Source organism: Podarcis tiliguerta (assembly GCF_965153285.1).
Source record: "Podarcis tiliguerta genome assembly, chromosome: 14".
NCBI classification, from domain to species: Eukaryota; Metazoa; Chordata; class Lepidosauria; order Squamata; family Lacertidae; genus Podarcis; species Podarcis tiliguerta.
Window position 1 is genome coordinate 29,846,818 of NC_139547.1, and position 18,741 is coordinate 29,865,558.

Sequence of the window (18,741 nt, forward strand, 5' to 3'; positions counted from 1 at the left end):
AGAACAATGCTCTCTGTCTTTTTTTTTAGGGTGGAGCGTTTGCTGAGGGAGCCCAAGACAAAAGACTTCCTGGAGACAAAGATACTGTCACGAAATAGCCCACAACAGCAGTCAGGAAGGAAGCCATTTGCCACTCGCTCGCATTCCTCTCCAGATGGCTGCTCCTCTCCAGGTGTTGAACTGGCCAGGGCAGTGAAAAGGCGTAGCTGCCTCCTGGGAATGGGAGAGGCCTGGTTTCAGCAGGTTCTTCCAAACCAGTGTTTCCCAAAGTGGGCGGTACTGCCTCCTGGGGGTCACTAGGATTCTTGGGGAGGGGTTGCTAAGAGCCACGGGGGGGGGGGGGAGGTAGGGGGCACCAGAAGTGTAAATGACTATCAACCTTTTAAAAGCTGGTATCACGGGATCATGTTCATCAGCTTCATTGAATTAATTAAACCACATAGTTTTAATTGGATTTTGAATAAATGTGCAATTAATTGTTACTGTTTCAAATTTTATTGTGTGACTATCTTCCTTAGTGGGTCATGGATGTATACGCCTAGCATACCCCTGTAGTACCCGTTCCACCTTTGGAACTCCCTGCAACCGGATTGGTCTCATGTTTGACCTCCTTGCAATGGAAACCACTCTTCTGAATACAGTGGTGCCTCGCAAGACGAAAAGAATCCATTCCGTGAGTCTCTTCGTCTAGCGGTTTTTTCGTCTTGCGAAGCAAGCCCATTAGCGGATTAGCGGATTAGCGCTATTAGCGGTTTAGCGGCTATTAGCGGCTATTAAAGGCTTAAGGGATTAGCGGATTAGCTGCTAAAAGGCTATTAGCAGCTTAGTGCCTTAGAAAAAGGGGGTGAGGAGCGGAAAACCCCCCCCCAGGAATCGCAAGAAATTTTTGTCTTGCGAAGCAAGCCCATAGCAAATTCGTTTTGCGAAGCACCTCCAAAACGGAAAACCCTTTCGTCTAGGGGGGTTTTCCGTCTTGCGAGGCATTCGTTTTGCGGGGCACCACTGTAATGCTTTTTATAGGGCAGGCCTGTGCAGGGGGTGGGGCAGCTGGGTACACTTGCCCTGGGCCTCAGAGGGCTAAGCAGGCTAGGCTACCCTGCCAGAGGCTGCCTGTTTTTTTGTTTGTGTTTATAACTTTGTTCTAACAAGACTCCCACCTCGGATCTCAGTTAAGCTCTGTACAGGCCTGTTATAGGGCAGGGCAGGGTTTACCCAAGTACCCCCAAAAAATGGGACATCCCATTTTCTTGTGTGAGAGCACAGCGGCCATTTGGGGTGCTGTGATCTCAAGTGATAACATACCGAGACCTCGCCCAGAAAAAAGCAACCCCCCAAAGTTTTTTCCCCCAGGGCTGCAATCTCAAGGTGCATTTTTGGGTTTCCTTGGGAGCTTGGCCCCGAAAAAAGCATGTTTTTTGGGCTCTGTGATCTTGCGCTGGTCACATGACTGACTTGGGAGCATGGGAGGGAGCACATGGACCCCAGTTTGGGAACTCAAGGTGTTGGAGGGTATAGTAGGGTACGGGGCACTAGGATGAGTCTATGGAACCAAGCTGGCTGTGGCCCCCCAAAGCTGACTACTTCGATCGGTGGAATTTGCAGCACTACAGGTACCACAACATACCTATTCTGTGTTTGCAAGAACTTGATCATTTAAGGTGGCACAGAAAGGCAGCAGCATGAGACTGTCGAGAAAAGGCAGCCTGGAACAGGTGCTTGCTTGCAAGCCTGAACAGAATCCGCCCAGCTGGCAGTTCCAGAACTGTGGAGCCACCACACAGAGAGTGCTTGTACTACCAATTTCATTTATTTTCCTGGTGGCCGTACAAGCAGGACCTCAGAACCTGGCCTTAAATATCTGGGCAGGATTGTATGGCTGGAGGGAGTCCTTTAGCTACCTTGGTCCCAAGACATTTCTGTTATTCAGTGGTTACCCTTTTACTGTGCTGCCCTGAATTATCTTATTTACTCCTCTGGCTGTTTCCCTAAAGGCAATTGCATCCTGCCAAGAAACAAAGGTTGGCTTAGCTTTCCAGAAAATGCAGAGCATCCTCAGAAAAGCACAGCATCTTCCAACACACACACACACACACACACACAGAGAGAGAGAGAGAGAGAGAGAGAGAGAGAGAGAGAGAGAGCGCCAGCTTAGCTAAGACATCACACAGGGCTTATCAGCTCAACCTTTAACTTCAGAATTAAGATGCTGCTGTTGAGCGCCAATTCTGAGTTTTGTAAAATACATCAAAGTACACAGAAACTGCTCTGAGAGGGATTCTGGGGCTCCAAATCCCTTTGAAGCTGCTGTTGCTGCTGCAGCAGCTCAGAGACATAAGAAGTTGCCTTATAGTGAGTCAGACCTTTGACACTTCCAGCTCAGCATTGCCGACATTGATGGGCAGCACCTCTCCGGGGTGTCAGGTAGGGGACATTCCAGACCTACCGGGAGATGCAGAGAACCGGACCTGGGACCTTCTGCATGCCAAGCAGGGGCTGTGCCTACTAAGCTTTGGCCCTTCCTGAACTAAGCAGCAGTTGTTGGCAAGGGTTAATGGGCAAGGAGGAGGAGGGCTCAATCTACACGCAGAATCACTGCATCCCATATCCAAATCTGGAGATGTCGGGGGATGAACCTGGAACCCTCTGCTTTCAGGGCAGATGTTCTGCTCTATGGCTCTTTTGGGACAGATACCCAGATATCCCATTCATAGGCATGCAAAGTTGGAAGAGACCATATGGAGCCAGAAGGGTGGAGAGCAAAAGTGTTTCCTTCTGGGAGGATGGTATTCAAATCTGGTTGGCACCCCATTGCTGGGAGTCAGCCTTGGCAGCAAAGGTCAGAGCTTTAATCTTATGCCAGGTAGCATAGACAGTGGAGAAGTGACTTGGGACTCACCTGCCGATACAAAAAAAATCCCTGCACTCAAGATGACGTTGAGTTTGCTCTTGTAGAACTCACTGGCTGCCACACAGAGACCTCCGAAGAACAGCAGACCCACACTCAAGATGGGGAAGATACTGGATGCTCTCACTGCACCTGGACGAGGAGGAGGAAGGAGAAGGGGAAGAGGCAATTCCTGCTCAGACTACACTCATAGAATCATGAAATCATAGAATTGTAATGTTGGAAGCCACCACAAGGACCATCTAGAGCAACCTCCTGCAATGAAGGAATCTTTTGTCCAACATGGGGCTCAAACCCTCGACCCTGAGATTAAGAGCCTCATGCTCTACAGACTAAGCAATCCCTCACATCATTACTGTAGCATGTTAGTTAAAGTACTAGTGGAGGCTGGTCCATTCAAGCGACTGGTATTATGACATATTTATTACATTTGTATCCCAGCTTTTCCTCCAAGGGGCTCAAGGTGGTGTGTGTGATTCTCCTCCTGCTCATTCTATCCTCACAACAACCCTGAGAGGTAGGTGAGGCTGAGAGAGACAGTGATTGGGCCAAGGACACACCCAGAGAGCTTCATGGCCGAGAGGGAGTCTCAGTTTATGTTAGTGCTGGTTTAGTTGCAGGTCAGCACAGAAACTCAGAGACAAGCATAAAGTTTTAAGGAAACAGAATACAAACAGAGAAACCTATGGGCAACCTACTGGCCCCAGTAAAGCAGCCTTAAACTCCCTCTCTGCTTTTTGCTCTGCAAAACTCTTAGAGACAAGACAGGAGGGGAGCTGAATACAGTAGAAGCGGCTGGCTCCCTTGAATCTGTTGCAACCTCAGCCCCCCACCTTCTCCTCAGCAGCCTGTCCTGTGTCTGCAGTGCTTTCTGCCGCCTCCTCCTCTCTTTCACTTGAGCCTGTTGCTTGTTCTGCATCCAACCATTCTGCCCCCTGCACCTTCATCCTCTGACCTGTCTTCCATGTCCCACCACCACTCCTCTGACTTGGAGCCTTCCCTGTCAAGATATGACAAGCACTTTCTGGAAGCAATTGAAGACATTTTTGTTCTAACAGGGTCTTTACCACAAGTGTCTCTTTGTTAGGGTTTTAGTCTTCTTTTAAACAAATTTGTTGTTTTTGTTTTTCTTGATTTTACATACTAAAGTAAATAATAGAATAAGTTGCCCCCTCCCCGCTTTAATTTCCCCAACACAAGGTTTCAAAGCATATTTATTAAGAATCACTCTATTAAAAGCTGTTCCACAGATTTTTATGCATTTTTGGTGGTTTATAACCATGTTCCTTTGACGAAACATATGTAATAAAGCTAAACCACATTTTGTTAAAGTTATTGGATTTCTTATGTTGTGTTCTTTCCTGAACTTTGCTTGTCAATTTCTCCATTAAATCCAAATCTCCGTTATAACTGCTTTTAATTAACTTGTGCATGAATTGCCCTGAGAGGGTGGTTTAGAAGGCAATGAAAATGGGTGGCCCCCACCCAACACTTACAAAGTGTTATATTCTGGGCCCTCTGCGCGCAGAAGTGAAATAGTGGGAAGTGGGAAGCACCCTCTAAGCACCCTTAAATTGCCCTCTGCCGCTCTCTCTCCAATCCAGACCAAAAATACCGGATCCAAAAATATCCACAACTTGAACTGAAGCTCTGGGGTTGACTGCAGGCTGGAGGACGAGCTGAAAAGTGGCTGGCATTGCTACTGTACCGCACACACCAGCTGTTAGGCAGGGAGGCTGAGCAGCCTAAACAAAGTCTTGCTGTGCCTCCAGTCACTTCAGGGCTTCCTCTGCCCTCACTGACATCCATTTCAGGCTCTGGGGAAGACTCTTCACCTCTCACCAGCCACTTCCAGGTTTGAATCGAATTAGTTGAATCGAATTAGCGTATATGCATGTCGATCGCATGTAAGTGGGGGGACGCCTGCACATTCATGATGATGAGGATGAAGAAGGACAAGGAGCAGGAGGAGACAAAACGAGAGTTAGTTGGCTCTGCCTGTTGCTAGCTCTGGCGCCACCTACTGTTGGCCTCCCTTCCTTCTGCCCCACCAGTCTCTACTGCTCTATGGAGACACATTGTGATAGTGAGTCTGTGAAGGGCGCTGCTCCCATATTGGTTCCGCTGCACACAAGCCAAATAATATCTCAACGTGGGATCGGTTCTCCAGACCGACATAATTATTTCTTGCATTTTTGCTATTTCCTACATCTTGCCAGCCCAGGCAGCTGCCAAGATTTCTCCTCCTGATAATCAGGTAAGCCCTGGAGCTTTTAATTTACTGGGTACATTTTTTGGGGAGGACTAAATCCTCTGCCAAGTGATGGGGGATGAATTTGTTTGGTCTGCTTGTCACAGAGGACTGACTCGAATTGACGTTTCCAAATTCTATTGTGGATCAGAATGCAAGTATCACCTGGGCTGTGCACAGAGGCGCCAGCTTCCAAGGGTGATATGGCAATATTGTGCGTGTGACATTGTGTATGATGTCAGGGCAACAGAACGAGCCGGGGGCAGAACCAAATGTGGCGACAGTACGGCTTCAATGACTGGCAGCTCCTCTTCCTGCCATTGCCACTGGTGGGGGGGGGGAGTTGCTTCAGTCCTCTTTCTCCTCCATGGCAAGAGGAGAAGGAGCCAGTCACTGAAGCCATGCCATGCTTGGCTCCATGCTCAGCCTCTTCCACCCCCTGATTTTTGGGGACATTAGGGGGGCATAGCCCCCTACCAAAAATATTGGAGGGTGCCCGCAAGGGCTCGGCCCCCATGAGTTGGTACCCATGGCTATGCAGTTTGGTTCAAAAATGTCTGCATAAAGATATGCATCTTTACAATAAAAATGCATATTTTGGGGAGGAAATGCACTGGGAAAATGTGTATTTTCCAGGAAACGTTGTGTACAAAACGCACATAATTTACATGTGGATTTTTCATGGGTTCTTTAGGAAAGTCTTCAAAAATAGGGGGCAGAACAGACTGAGGGAAACGGATAAGGATGGGGCTTAAGCCGATCTGTCCATCCCTTCATTCATCACATCCTGCCCAAGTGACTGGATTTTGAAACAAGTATACTAACTTGTGATGAGGGATGGGGAGAAATTCAACTTTGTTTGCATTTGGATGAGAAACTGCCTAATTCACCCTTGAAGAACTGAAACACAGGGATCCTTTGAAATTTGCACTTATTTAACAATGCAGCTCTCCAGTAAAAATAAATGAAATGAAATGAAATGAAATGAAATAGAGAAATGCATATACTAGGGGAAAACATGCATAAAATTGATGAGAATGACATTCCACGATGCATTATATTAGGAAAACACAAGATGAGCCTGCTGGATCCAGCCACTGGTCCGTCTAGTCCAGCCTCCTGTTCTTACAATGGCCAACCAGATGCCCTCAAGTAAGACCTGAGCACAACAGCAGCTCTCTCTGCTTGTGATTCCCAGCAACTGGCTTTCAGAGGCATGATTTCCCAGTGCAAAAAATATTCCTGCCATAGAGAAATGTGTTTATCTGGAGAAATTCACACAGAAAAGCTGACAAAGTTTCATGTGGATTAAAAGAAGAAGAAGAAAAAGAACCCTCAAACTGCTGCAGAAATACGAATTGAATTTAATATTGGAAAAACAAGAGAACCAAAATTGACAGTAGCCTATCCCTTTCAGAGATATGATCTTTTAATGATGTCAGTCCAAGGGAGAAAAGGACGCTGTTGTAAATGAATGAATTAAGGAAAGTGATTAGTTAATGCACTGCATTGAAAAACACACCCCACAACCCACCCTTGATGCTCAGGGAAAATTCAAAAAGCTCCATCGAACGTGGGATTCACACATACTCTGACAAGGAAATCTCCAGCTGGATTTTGCTGGCCACTCAGTTGCCTACAGGGGTGAGCCCCATCTCTTCTGTGTTTAGACCCCCCCCTCCCAACAAACACAGAATTGTAGTTGCCCGGGAGGTTGTAAACCTTACGCAGGAGGTATTCAGCCGCATCCTGTTCATAGTCAGCATCTTCTGGGAAATGATTGATTTGCTTACAGATTCCTCTGAACGTCCCTAAGGAATAAAGAAGAGAAAATATGCTTAAGAACACCGTAAGATCTCTGCTGGATCAGACCCCTGGCCCAGCCAGTTCAGCACATTGGTCTCCCCAGCACACTCTCTCTCCAATAGTGGAGGCACAGCACAGGCATCCTAGAAACAAAGAATTGTAGAGTCTGGAGGAACCCCAAGGGTCGACTAGTCTAACCCTCTGCAATGCTGACAAAAAACCCACCCTCTTGCCCTCTGTTCAATTGTCTCAGTCCGTCTTAAAACTGTCCAAGATGGTGGCCATCATCAGATCCCAAGTGGATTTCATAGTTTTACTATGATAGGGTTGGAAGGCAACCTCAAAGGTTCACCCACCCCCCACTGATGCAGAAAATACCTACAGCATCCCTGATAGGCTGCCATTTGGAATCTAAAAACCTCTAGTGAAGAACAGTCCAGCATTCTCCAAGCTGTTCAGTTCCCCTGCCAGACAATTTTGATTGTTCAGGTTCATAAGTCTGCTCTTTTAGCCAAAGGCCATGACAAACGTGTATTAGTCAACATTATTGATAATATAGCACAGGACATACATCCATAAAATAAAAGTCCATAATATAAAAAATATTTTGCCAAGTTCCTGAGCATTGTGTACCTCTGACAGCTCCCATTCTAATATTATTTTGCCTTTTAAAAATCCAATTTGCCAGCATCCACGCTGTAAGAGACAGAAGTTACTAGAGACACCAACACAATCAAATCAAATCAAGCCAAAACCATTTATAGCAATTTTATCTAACTCCTTTTTCTTTCTTTCTTTCTTTTTTGGCAGACAGTGCATAGAGGGCCACTCTCTGTGTTACGCAGCTATTATTGTCACTCAAAGGAAACTGCACCATTTCTGCCAAGGTGTTGCTACTTGCTTATGTGAAGAAAGGTTTCAGAAAGTGATCTCTTGTATCTCTATAATAAGGGGCAGGCTAATAGAGAATGAGAGATGTCTTCCATCTGAGATGGACCATAAATACCAAGTCTGCCTGTGTATAGGAGCTTGTTTTAACAACCATCCAAGACGGCAGTAGGTATCACAAGGAGATGCAGCTCAATAAAGGAATTTCTTAGGGAAACTGGTGAGAGTTTGGTCAGAGAACCAGCTCTAAAATGCTCTGTCCTCATGAAATCTGGTGTTTCTAATTAGTTGTAGGTCCCTTCTGGATTCTTTCCAGAAGAGCCAATCCCTTAGTTGACACGTATTCAAGGTCAAAGCAGAGCTCAGATCTGGAAAATAATGATAGTCTAGAACATCTGGACAAGCTGCTTTCCAGAATTGGTTATCACCCAGTTCCATATAGCGCAGGAAAATGCTCAATAGGCATATGGTAGTAGCAATTTAAAATAAATATACTTTAACTGAGCACAGTCTGCTCTTGCCTTAATTGTTGGCCTCTCGGATTCTGTATGAAGAAGAGCTGCTGATATTCCTGATGGTAGAGAGTATAGCTTCTGAAAAGAATAATATTCTGCACAGTTTCCAAAATTTTAATGGAGTTCAAATCAGAGCAAGTGCTTTGCTACCAAATATCTTTAGGTTCAATCAGCTGCCCTTCCTTATTGCAATGGAACTCCATCAATGTCCCTATGGCTTTGTGTGTTTTCACTTTCACTGTCTTCATATTACACCTCCAGGAGAGGGTTTCACTAAAGGGTACACCCAAGTAGCTAAACGAGTGAATTTGTTCTATAACTTGCTGATCTAAGCGCCATTTATTACTAGGACTGTGCCAAAAATCACAATCTTGGTCTTAATTTTTCTGTTAACAGTATGTGCTGAACACCTCCAATAGATTTTTTTGGGGGGGAGGGCCCAATTGGGAAAGAAAGAGGAGCACTAAATCATCTGCATACATCAATATTAAGATATTTCTGTGCCTAATTACTGGAGAGGGGGAGTTTGAATTGGCTAAATATGGCACCAAATTGTTAATATAAACGTTAAAAAGAGTGGGAGCCAAAGTGCAACCTTGTTTCACTCCTTATGACATTTTAAAAGCATCAGTCATACCACCATTTAAACCTACTCTGACCCTCTTTTCTGTATTACTGTATAGTTCTTGGATCAATAGCAGAAGTCTGCAGTCAATGTTAGCAATTTGAAATTTCTCCCACAGTTTGTTTTGATTAATAGAGCTGGATGCAGCAGAAAGATCAATAAAGGCCACATAAAGACTATCCTTAATGTTCCTTACAATACGGTTCAGAGTAAAACTTTAATCAATGGTTCTGTATTGTCTTCTGAATCCTGCTTGTTCTTCAGGAAAAATGTTATCTTGCAAACCAGTCTGATGATTTTTGAAGGAGATGTAATGCATATAGCCTTGAGATGTCTAACAAGCTAACTGGCTGATAGTTTTGTGGATCCTTCCTATCACCTGTCTTATATATCAGGAAAATGATACTCATTTTCCATCCAGAGGGCATTTGGCTCGTATTGTTGATGGTGGTAAACAAGCCAGCTGAGATAGACATCTGCCATTCTAAATATCCCTTAGAGAGCTCAGGTGGAAGCATATCTTCTCCAGGAGCTTTATTTGATTCTAGGCAAGACATGAGGGCCTTTCTCTCAGTCAGTAGAGCATGAAAGTCTTAATCTCAGGGCTGTGGGTTTGAGCCCCACGTTGCATGAAAGGTTCCTGCATTGCAGGAGGTGGGGCTAGATGATCCTTGTGGTCTCTTCCAACTCTACAATTCTATGAATCTATGATTACAGGAGACTGGCTGCCATTCAAGTAGGTTTGAGAAATTCTCATACACTGCTGGTACATGTGATTGCCCAGACTGGCCACCAAATACGTTGGAGAAATATGTCACCTGGTCAGAGGCAAGAACTGAGATTTCCTGTGATGATCTCACTTCATTTAAACCCTGGGCCACCAGTTCCCAGAAATTGTCTTCCCTCTGCTCCACCACTGCTAGTCCCAATCCCTGCCAGTGGGTTTTCGTATAGTCAACTTTCTTGTTTTTGAGTAGACTCTTGTAATCCAATCTATGTTTGACCAAATTTTCCATGGATTCTTACGCAAATCCTTAATAGCCTTTGCCAAAACTTTCCTAGCCATTTTGCATTGACCATCAAACCAGCCAAGGTGTGTTGATTGCGTGTAGTTATTAATTGTAGAAGTTATCTCATAGGGTCTGAGTTTTGTGACAATTTGGTGGAAGACACACTGGCGGAGGAACGGGGGGCAGGGGGAGCATATCACCCCTGGCACCATCGGGGAGGGGGGTACCATTGCAGCTGCCCCTGGACATGCACCCCCCCACTGCGCTGGGCACCATGACCCCGTGGGCGGCACACCATGCCCCTGGGATGCACACACGCCCCTGGGACTCATGACATGCCCCCGCGGGCATCAACATGATTTGGAGATTTGATCATAAAAAGTTGGTGCAAACTCATCAGATAGTTACTATATAGTGTCTCTTGAATATCGCTGATCAATCTGTGAGAGCATTTCAGTCTTTTCACACTGTGTATTTCTCCACACACTCCTGCAGATTTGGTGGTTGGTATGTGTTCTATGAAAGGGCAAGGGGACACTGATATTTGAAAGCAATCACTTTCTGTTTGTTCTACTACTTCAAAGGTGTTCTCAGCAGTGAGTAATGAAGGAGCGACTATAATGTGATCGATAGCACTTCCACCATGTCTGCTCAAATAAGTATATTGACCCTTAGATATGTCTACAGGACTCCCGTGAGGAATATAGGAATTATGTTGGAATACAAATTCCAACATTTTCAGGCCTGTGTATTATATTTCTTGTACAAATAACAATATTAGGTTAGGAAAATATTTCCCAAGCCTAAAGGTACCAAAAAATCCTCTCTAATTGCTCCAGTCCACAAAAACGTATAAATGCTGAGGGGAATTTATGACTGATCTGCTCTGCTTCGGGATCTTACATCTGCCCAAATCTTGGTGGTTGGTGCCAGACAATTAGTAGAGAGAAGGGAGAAATTTATACAGAAAAGAAAGATTCCTAATTCCGTTTTGCTTTGAATTGACAACAAGTAATTATTTTGAATTCCAAAATCTGCTATCAAAACTTCCCCTGCCAAATGATATTATCACATGCCACCCCAAACTCCAAGCGATATGAGATTCCAAGGGTTTCAGGCACTTGCCCAGGGTTCGTGTTTCCTTTCGAATGAGGTGCAGTGGTAGGGCTGCCACATTTCAAAAAGTAAAAACCAGGACACCCTGAAAGTTGTTGAGCTATTTTTAAGAAGACCTCAAAATTGTTGAGTTGAGTTTTTCATTTTGGAGACGGTAGTGTCTTTATGATAACTGGTTTATTTACATATATATACAGCCTGAGCCTATGCTGGAGGAGTTCACAGCATCAACACTCAATGACAGTTTTGCTTCTTCCACACACAGAGGCGGAGCAACCTGCTCTGGTACCCAGAGTGGTGCACACCCAGGGGGCATGGTGCGCGCCTCAGGAGGTGCCGCCGATTGGGGGTTGGCATTTTGTCCCTCCTCCTTTGGAATGGCACCGGGGCGGACCGCCCCCTGCCCCCACCTTGGAATGCCACTGCTTCCACAGCCTTCAATTCCTTCAGAAATCAGGCATGGCTCTCTCTCTCTCTGCCTTCCTAGCCTGTAGCCTTTGCACCCAACATCTAGCTCACATAACCTGACTCTCCACTCTGGCCTTTTGTCTTTCTAACAAACAGTTAAGGGAGCGAGGTCCACACATTTGCCCTCTGGCAGAGAGCCACTTTCTTTAAGGACACATACTTAGTGGATCATTACCAGGCTGGCCTGGCTAGTCCTGCAATTGAATCTTTGCTGGATCCAGGAATCAGAAACGGGACTTAAGCATACAGCCTATTCCCCCCCAACTCATAACAATATAAAGGGGTCACTTCCTTGGCCCCTTTTAAATTTCTCAACAGCTGACTGGTTAAAAGAGTTATGACCCTGTAAGTGGGGAGGAGGGTTAAGTTTGTGCAACCAAATCTCTTGCAAACATATTATATCAAATTGCTGGAGCATACAAATATGCTTATCTGCCTTCTTATTATCCCAACCCGTCAGGTTCCATGAAAGAATATTAAGACATTTCTGGATGTTTTCTAATCAGTTATGGTATCTTAGAGGAGAGCTGAAGGTATCATAATATGCTTTTCTGTAACTACCCCTTGGCCTGGATTTATCATGAGCATTTGTTAATGGATAATCCCTTTGATATCTGGAAAATGCATTGCTAGCAGGGTAGTTTGGGGGCATATTTCTATTTTGGGCATATTTTCCCCAATACCTGCATTTGGGCCAATATAATGAATCTTCCCTTCTTGTCTATTCGAGCATATCTGGATATTATTAGGCTAGGTGACAAGTGCAGGGCACTTGTGACTTAAGAATTTCTTGTTCCTTCCTCTGAAACTGCCTTTTCCAGACTGGGGTGCAGGGAGTTATTTGGACAACCTCTTAGTTTGAATAACAGCTCTCTGTCAGCAAACATATAGAGATCAAAATTTATCCCATCAACCATTTCCTAAATCCAGGGAAGTCCCTACAATGGCTCGAATTCCTTCTTGCAGTTCAGAATCTGTTTTCATCATTCCACTGGGTTTCTTCACTGGCCAGTAATGAACGACCACCTGTACAACATCTGAGGACCTCTTTCTAGAAGAACCATCACTGGAAACTGGACTTCCCTCCTCATTTGCTATCTTTCCAAGTACAGTGATACCTTGGGTTTAAGAACAGCTTAGTTTATGAACAATTTGGATTAAGAAAGCTGCAAACCCGGAAGTAGGTGTTTTGGTTTGTGAACTTTGTGAACTTGTTTCACTTCCTGCTGAGTGTGTTCCATTTGTAAATTGAGTTCTCCGCTGCTATGGGAAAGCATGTCTTGGTTTAAGAAAGCTTTAGTTTAAGAACGGACTTCCAGAACAGATTACCGTATTTTTCGCTCCATAGGGCGCACCAGACCATAGGGCGCACCTAGCTTTTAGGGGGGAAATAAAGGGGGAAAAATTACTCCCCCCCCCCAGCCTCAAAGAGCAAAGAAGCCAAGACAGTGAGCGGGATCCATCCCGCTGGCTGTCTTGGCTTCCTCTTTAGCCGCACGCAACCTCTCCAGCCAGGAGAGGCTGCGTGCGGCTTTGGCAGAAGCCAAGACACCGAGCAGGATGGATCCCGCTCGCTGTCTTGGCTTTATTTTTAGCCACAGGGCTGGGGAAGCCCAAGCTTCCCCCGACCCCAGCCCCCAAAACAGGTCCAGGAGCGGCGGCAAGATTGCGCACAATTTCGTCGCTGCTCCTGGAGCTTGCGGATAGCTGCCTGAAGCCCTGGGAATGCAGGGGGAGTTGGTGCTGCGCTCCCTGGCTTCAGGCTGCTATCCGCAAACCTTCGGAGCTCTCTGAAGGCTTGCGGATAGCTGCCTGAAGCCTGGAGAGTGAGAGGGGTCGGTGTGCACCGACCCCTCTCGCTCTCCAGGCTTCAGTGAAAGCCTCCATTCCCTCCATAGGACGCACACACATTTCCCCTTCATTTTTGGAGGGGAAGAAGTGCGTCCTATAGAGTGAAAAATACGGTAAGTTCATAAACCAAGGTACCACTGTATGTTTATTAATCCACTGTTCGCTGCCTTTTCCTCCCATCTTAAGCTGTAGAACAGGAAATGTGGAGTGCTGACCTGAAGCCTTCAGACTTCCTCCGAAAGATCCCAGATTGGGGTTTGAACAAATTAGATTAGTTGACGGGCCACAATCATTTCCTTGGACGGTAGCAACTGGGTTATCAGCATACCCATCAACTATAAGTAGCCTTGGATCTGAAGAGATTAAGAATGGGAAACCACTCCTCCAAGTCCATCTGGAGCATTCATATTGGTATAAAAGCAGATTTCTGAGTTCAAGTTCCAACCTTGATCAATGCCATTTAATTGTTTGGTTACTGAATCTGATAGGGACTTAGTGAACTCACACCTATCCTCGTATAGGTCTACCTTCAAACCGTCACTAACTACAGTTTCTTTGCTGGTAGGTCTTATCCACAGGGCTACATTCAGAATTCCTGACCGGTACGCCAGTTATGGCATTCAGGCCCCAAACTTCATTTTCCAACGCATCAGGAGACGTCGGTCACATAAAAGTTCCCCCGATGAAGGAGATTCAGTCTCTGTTGTGCTAAGATTGTTATTATGCCTAGCAGAGGTGTCATTATATGGATGAAGCTGAGGTTGCCTGGGAGCATATAAACCAACTTCTAACAAGTCTGGATCAATAGATCAGTTAGCTAAGCTTTCGTTAGAGGAATATGCAGCAAAAGCCCTGACTTAGGCTTCTTCAGCCCCATGACTTGCACACTCAAAATGTCAAAGACCAGGGCTGTCTGTGTAAGACATATCAATTCCATCTTGCCACTATCACTTACTTTGATTGTAAGGAAATTCTTCCTAACGTTTCACCTAAATTACAATAAGACAAATTAAAATATTAATAAGAACATCAGTAAATATGCTGTATCCCTTGTAACTCCTTCAACTGGGCTGGTTCTCGCATCCTGCCTTTCAGTGTTGCTTCTTGGTGGGAGGGGGAAGGGTGGGGGGCAAGTAAGATGGTTCTGGAAGTCACAAGAGGTGCACAAATAGGAGATGATACTTTTTAGGAGCAAACCTTGCTGGATTTGTTTGTGCTTTTGGGTGTGTGGCCATATATCGGCTGCCTCGCTCAGCACCACTGCAGGACGCGGTCTCTCATCTGCACATAGCATCTCCCTTTCCCCTAAGGGCCAGGCTGGCTCAGCATGCAGCGGTTTGAATCCAACTCAGTTCCCTCGAATTCACATTGCTCACTCATTTCCAGAAACGGTCTCCTGGCCTGGATTCCTCGGCAGCTGCTTTAACTCTTTCTCGCCCTGCCCTCCCAACCTCAGGAAGCAAACTGGTCCTATGGAACACACCCCAGATGACCCTTCACCACCCAAGACAATTCCCCCAAACTAGAGCCAGAGCCTGGAATCATAATAGACAGTGCAGCTCATCAACAAAAGCATGCCCTGGAGATTAAAATCAACCCCACAAGCCCAGCTCTTTCAGACCCTCACTGCGCTTCCACAGCAGTCCCCAGCTGAAGGTCGAGGATCTCCCATTCCTACCTGGGAGTAGGGAAGGAGAGGGAGATTCAACTCAGTTCGTATTTAAAGGCAGACATGACTTAATTCACACTTTTTGAAACTATACATAAACCGAAACACAGACAGCCTTCAAAATCACAACGCAATTCTCTCTAATATGCATAAAAATAAGGTAGAATGTGCATAGAAAGACATATTTTAGTAAACATTTTAAAATGCATTCAGGGAAATTGCCTCGCAAAAATATGAATATAACACAAAACTCCATTAGGATGTAAATGTTATTTGGAAAAAAATCATACTAAAATGCTGGTGAATTTTCATGGGGACCTTAACAGCAACAACAGCTAACTGATATGAAAATGTGGAGATCTGGACTTAAGAATGGAGAAATGAAAAACTGAGACAAACTGAAATGGGCATATTTGGCTCTTCCTAGCTGGGACTTCTTCCAGATATTCCCTTTCATCCCACCCCTCCCACTGCTGCTACACTAATTTCTTTATTTGGATTTATATCTTTTTGTTCCAGAATGAATCCCCAAGCCTCAGAAGGGCAGCAGCGGATCAGTCATATCTAACGTGTCGCCTCCCAGATGCTTTGGAACGCAGCACCCCTCAGGTCACATTTGTTGCTTGAAAACTGTTTGCTGCTATCCAGCTAAACAGATACACTTCCTCTGTAGAGAAACCTTCTGTCTAAGCAGGGCCATTTCGACCATTAGGCAAAGAGAGAGATGAGATGCAGGCAGATGTTGGAGGTTAGGGCTGTGTCTCATTATGCTGCACTTGCTACCTCTCAGAAGCCAATGTAGGATGTTTGCAAGCTAACCACCTTGTAGGAAGAATTAATGTTTAGTCAGCTTCTGTGTATGAATGGGGAAGGGCTGAGGTGCCATCTTCTTAAGGGGGTTGAGGGGGCCTGTGTGTGACGCTGCACGTCATGATGTCATGTGTGTGACACTGCGCGACATCAGGGTTGGAGCCAAATGCCCCCTGAATATGAATACTTTTTTGTGGTGGGGGACTGCTTCTGCCCCTAGGAGTCTACACGCCTGGGGAAAGGGCACAGTCATGTCAGATAGCAAAATGCATTGAGCCTGCCCCTGCCTAAGCAGCTTTGTAGGAAGACTTTGAACAGGAGTCCTCCCTTCTTGGTTCTGGAAGTGGAACCAGATCAGACCACACCTTCCAAGTCCTCGCTAGACATGGCCCCTAGTTCCTTGCATTCTTTGTTCCCAGTCAAGCTTCACTTCCACAATAATAATAAGAATAATAAATTTTTATTCATATCCTGCCCTCCCCAGACGAAGCCGGGCTCAGAGCGGCTAACAACAATAAAAGTAACGCAGTTTGCATAAAATCACAATCAATTAATTGAAATGCATTCTAAAAATAATTCATTCTAAAATCAATTCAAAATCAAATTAATGGCAACCATTGGGCTAGAGTTCTATGTGGATTACCAAAGGAGGGGGTCAGACTGTGCCTTGGTCAAAGGCCTGGTGGAACAGCTCTGTCTTGCAGGCCCTGTGGAAAGATGTCAAGTCCCGCAGGGCCCTAGTCTCTTGTGACAGAGCATTCCACCAGATCAGGGCCACGGCTGAAAAAGCCCTGGCTCTGGTTGAGGCCAGCCTAACCTCCCTGTGGCCTGGGAGGTGTCCCCAACCCCAGTCTGGATGGTGTCCCCATCCCCATCCAAAGAGGCCTGCTATTTGAACGGGCCCCAAGTGAATGACTACAGCACAGATGATCCCTTCTCTTCTGCTGTGGTTTCTCCCTGGTTATGGGTGTGTGAGTCTGTGGCTGGTCCTGATCCACCAATGACTCTTGTGAAAACCATATTTCAGGAGGATTGAAATTAACTGGAATGGAGCCTTGTTGGAATGCTGATACGTTGACCACCTTACAGAGTTTGTCCCTAGTGGTTCCATGGCGTTGTTGGGTGGGACTTGAATCAAGGCCTCCTTGAACTGAGCTGAGCTCTCTGGTCACTGTGCTTGGTGTGCTTCTTCCCCCCTCAAGACTGACGTGGCGAGAGCAAGAGGATCAGGCAGCACGATGATGCACTCTGACACGCACCCCTGGCATACGGGATGGGGCCTTCCATTTGTGGGCTCCCTCCTGGGGTTCTTTGCAAGCAAAGACTGTTGCCAGCTGTCAGAGGATGGCATGTTGCAAGAGCGGGGCATTGTCAAAGCAGAGGAAGATCATTGCAATAATGAACAGACATCGTTGCCTTCCTTGGAGATTGATGGCAGCCAGCAAAGGACCAAGAGGACAAAAGGGGGGGGGGGGAATTAGATTCAGTTCACATTTAAAGGCTAACTCATCTGATTCACACTTTTTGGAACAAGATGCAAACTGAAACACAGTGCTGTCCTTTGAAATTCACACTTCTCTGAATTTTGCAATGCAGTTCTCCAGTCAAGCAACATTTACAAGACTGCATACAGTGGGTTTAAATGCGCATAAAAATGCACTTATTAAAGTGGGGAAAAGCATTATATGAGAGGAAACGGCTTTCTAAAAAATGTATATAGGTATGCAAAATTGTGACCATTAGGATAAATTCATACTGAAATTTTCATGAGATAATAATAATAATTAATAATAATAATAATAATAATAATATCCACAAACTGAGGTGGAGTTGTGAAGAACTGAATTCAAGATTGGAAAAATGAGAGAAGCCGACATGGAAAGCTCTGGCTACCCGCAGCGTGCCTCCTTCCTAGGGAGGGAGGAGCGATCAAAGAAGCCAGCAAATTCCGTCCACCAAAGCAACCCAGATTCGGTGCCAGGCGCCAGGAAAAATGGAATTCAGCCCATGGAATAAGTCATGCGAGCTAAGCAAATTAGCCGCTGCTTGCTTAGCTGTTGCACGGTTTGGCCTGATTTCTGCTTGCCACTGGGAAGGGAAACAAAGTCCTGCTCAGCCCCCCCCCCCCCCGGCTGCCTCCCTACCCTAAGTTGCCAGTCTGTGTGGGCCTCCTTCCATGCAAGGCTGGTTGTGTTTTTGGAGTTTGCACCCCCGGGGGCCCTTATCAAAGTCCCATCACCCTCACAATGTCTGGGTCTGGCAGGTGGGGGCTGGATATAGAGCCTCTTCGCTGGTGGCACCCAAACACCGAACTCTCCCCAGGGGAGCTTGCCTGCTGCCAAGCCTATTTTTCCCATTCTACTGGAATCCTCCCCCCCCCCCATTTATTTTCCTAGGCCTTTTCCATTTGTGATTTCTGGTTCTAAACCAACTGCAAACTGGCTTTGCTGCTGTGATTTACAGAATGTTCATGTTTTGGTTTCATTTGTTCCTTGTGTTTGATTCTGCTCTGTAAATTGGTATGGAACCCGAACCTTCCACCATGATATCATGCTCAGGTCTGTGCTGGAAAAGCACAAGGAGGCGTGGCCCAATTGCTGGGCTATTCAGATTCCAGGGAGCAGGAATTTGGAAGGGTTGTAGTGGCAGATGCAGGTGAGTTGATGCCCCTGGAAAGAGGTATTTTTACCAGGACAGTGGGTGGTGATTCCTGGTGTTTCAGTCTGAAACTGAAACTAGCTTGTAACTGAGCTGGCCCATGGCCCATGGCCCACTGTTTGACTTTTGCTTGTATCCTGGGCATACACTGTGCTTTCAACTGAGACTT

At 45.8% G+C, this 18,741-nt stretch overlaps 2 protein-coding genes across 3 annotated transcripts in view; one reads left to right on the plus strand and one right to left on the minus strand.

Annotated features, from left to right (window-relative positions):
- The window catches only part of ERN2 (endoplasmic reticulum to nucleus signaling 2), a 269,302-nt gene that overhangs the window by 227,447 nt on the left and 23,114 nt on the right, over positions 1-18,741 (plus strand). The window lies entirely within an intron of this gene.
- CACNG3 (calcium voltage-gated channel auxiliary subunit gamma 3) overlaps positions 1-18,741 on the minus strand; it is a 67,845-nt gene that overhangs the window by 3,032 nt on the left and 46,072 nt on the right. Inside the window, exons 2-3 of one of the 2 annotated variants that reach the window (XM_083414041.1) lie at positions 6,884-6,967; positions 2,897-3,031 (exon numbers count right to left, since the gene is read on the minus strand). In XM_083414041.1, the coding sequence (XP_083270167.1) occupies positions 2,897-3,031; positions 6,884-6,967 (219 nt within the window). Of the gene's footprint in view, positions 1-2,896; positions 3,038-6,883; positions 6,968-18,741 lie in introns of both variants that reach the window. The other variant, XM_083414040.1, reaches the window with a different exon arrangement.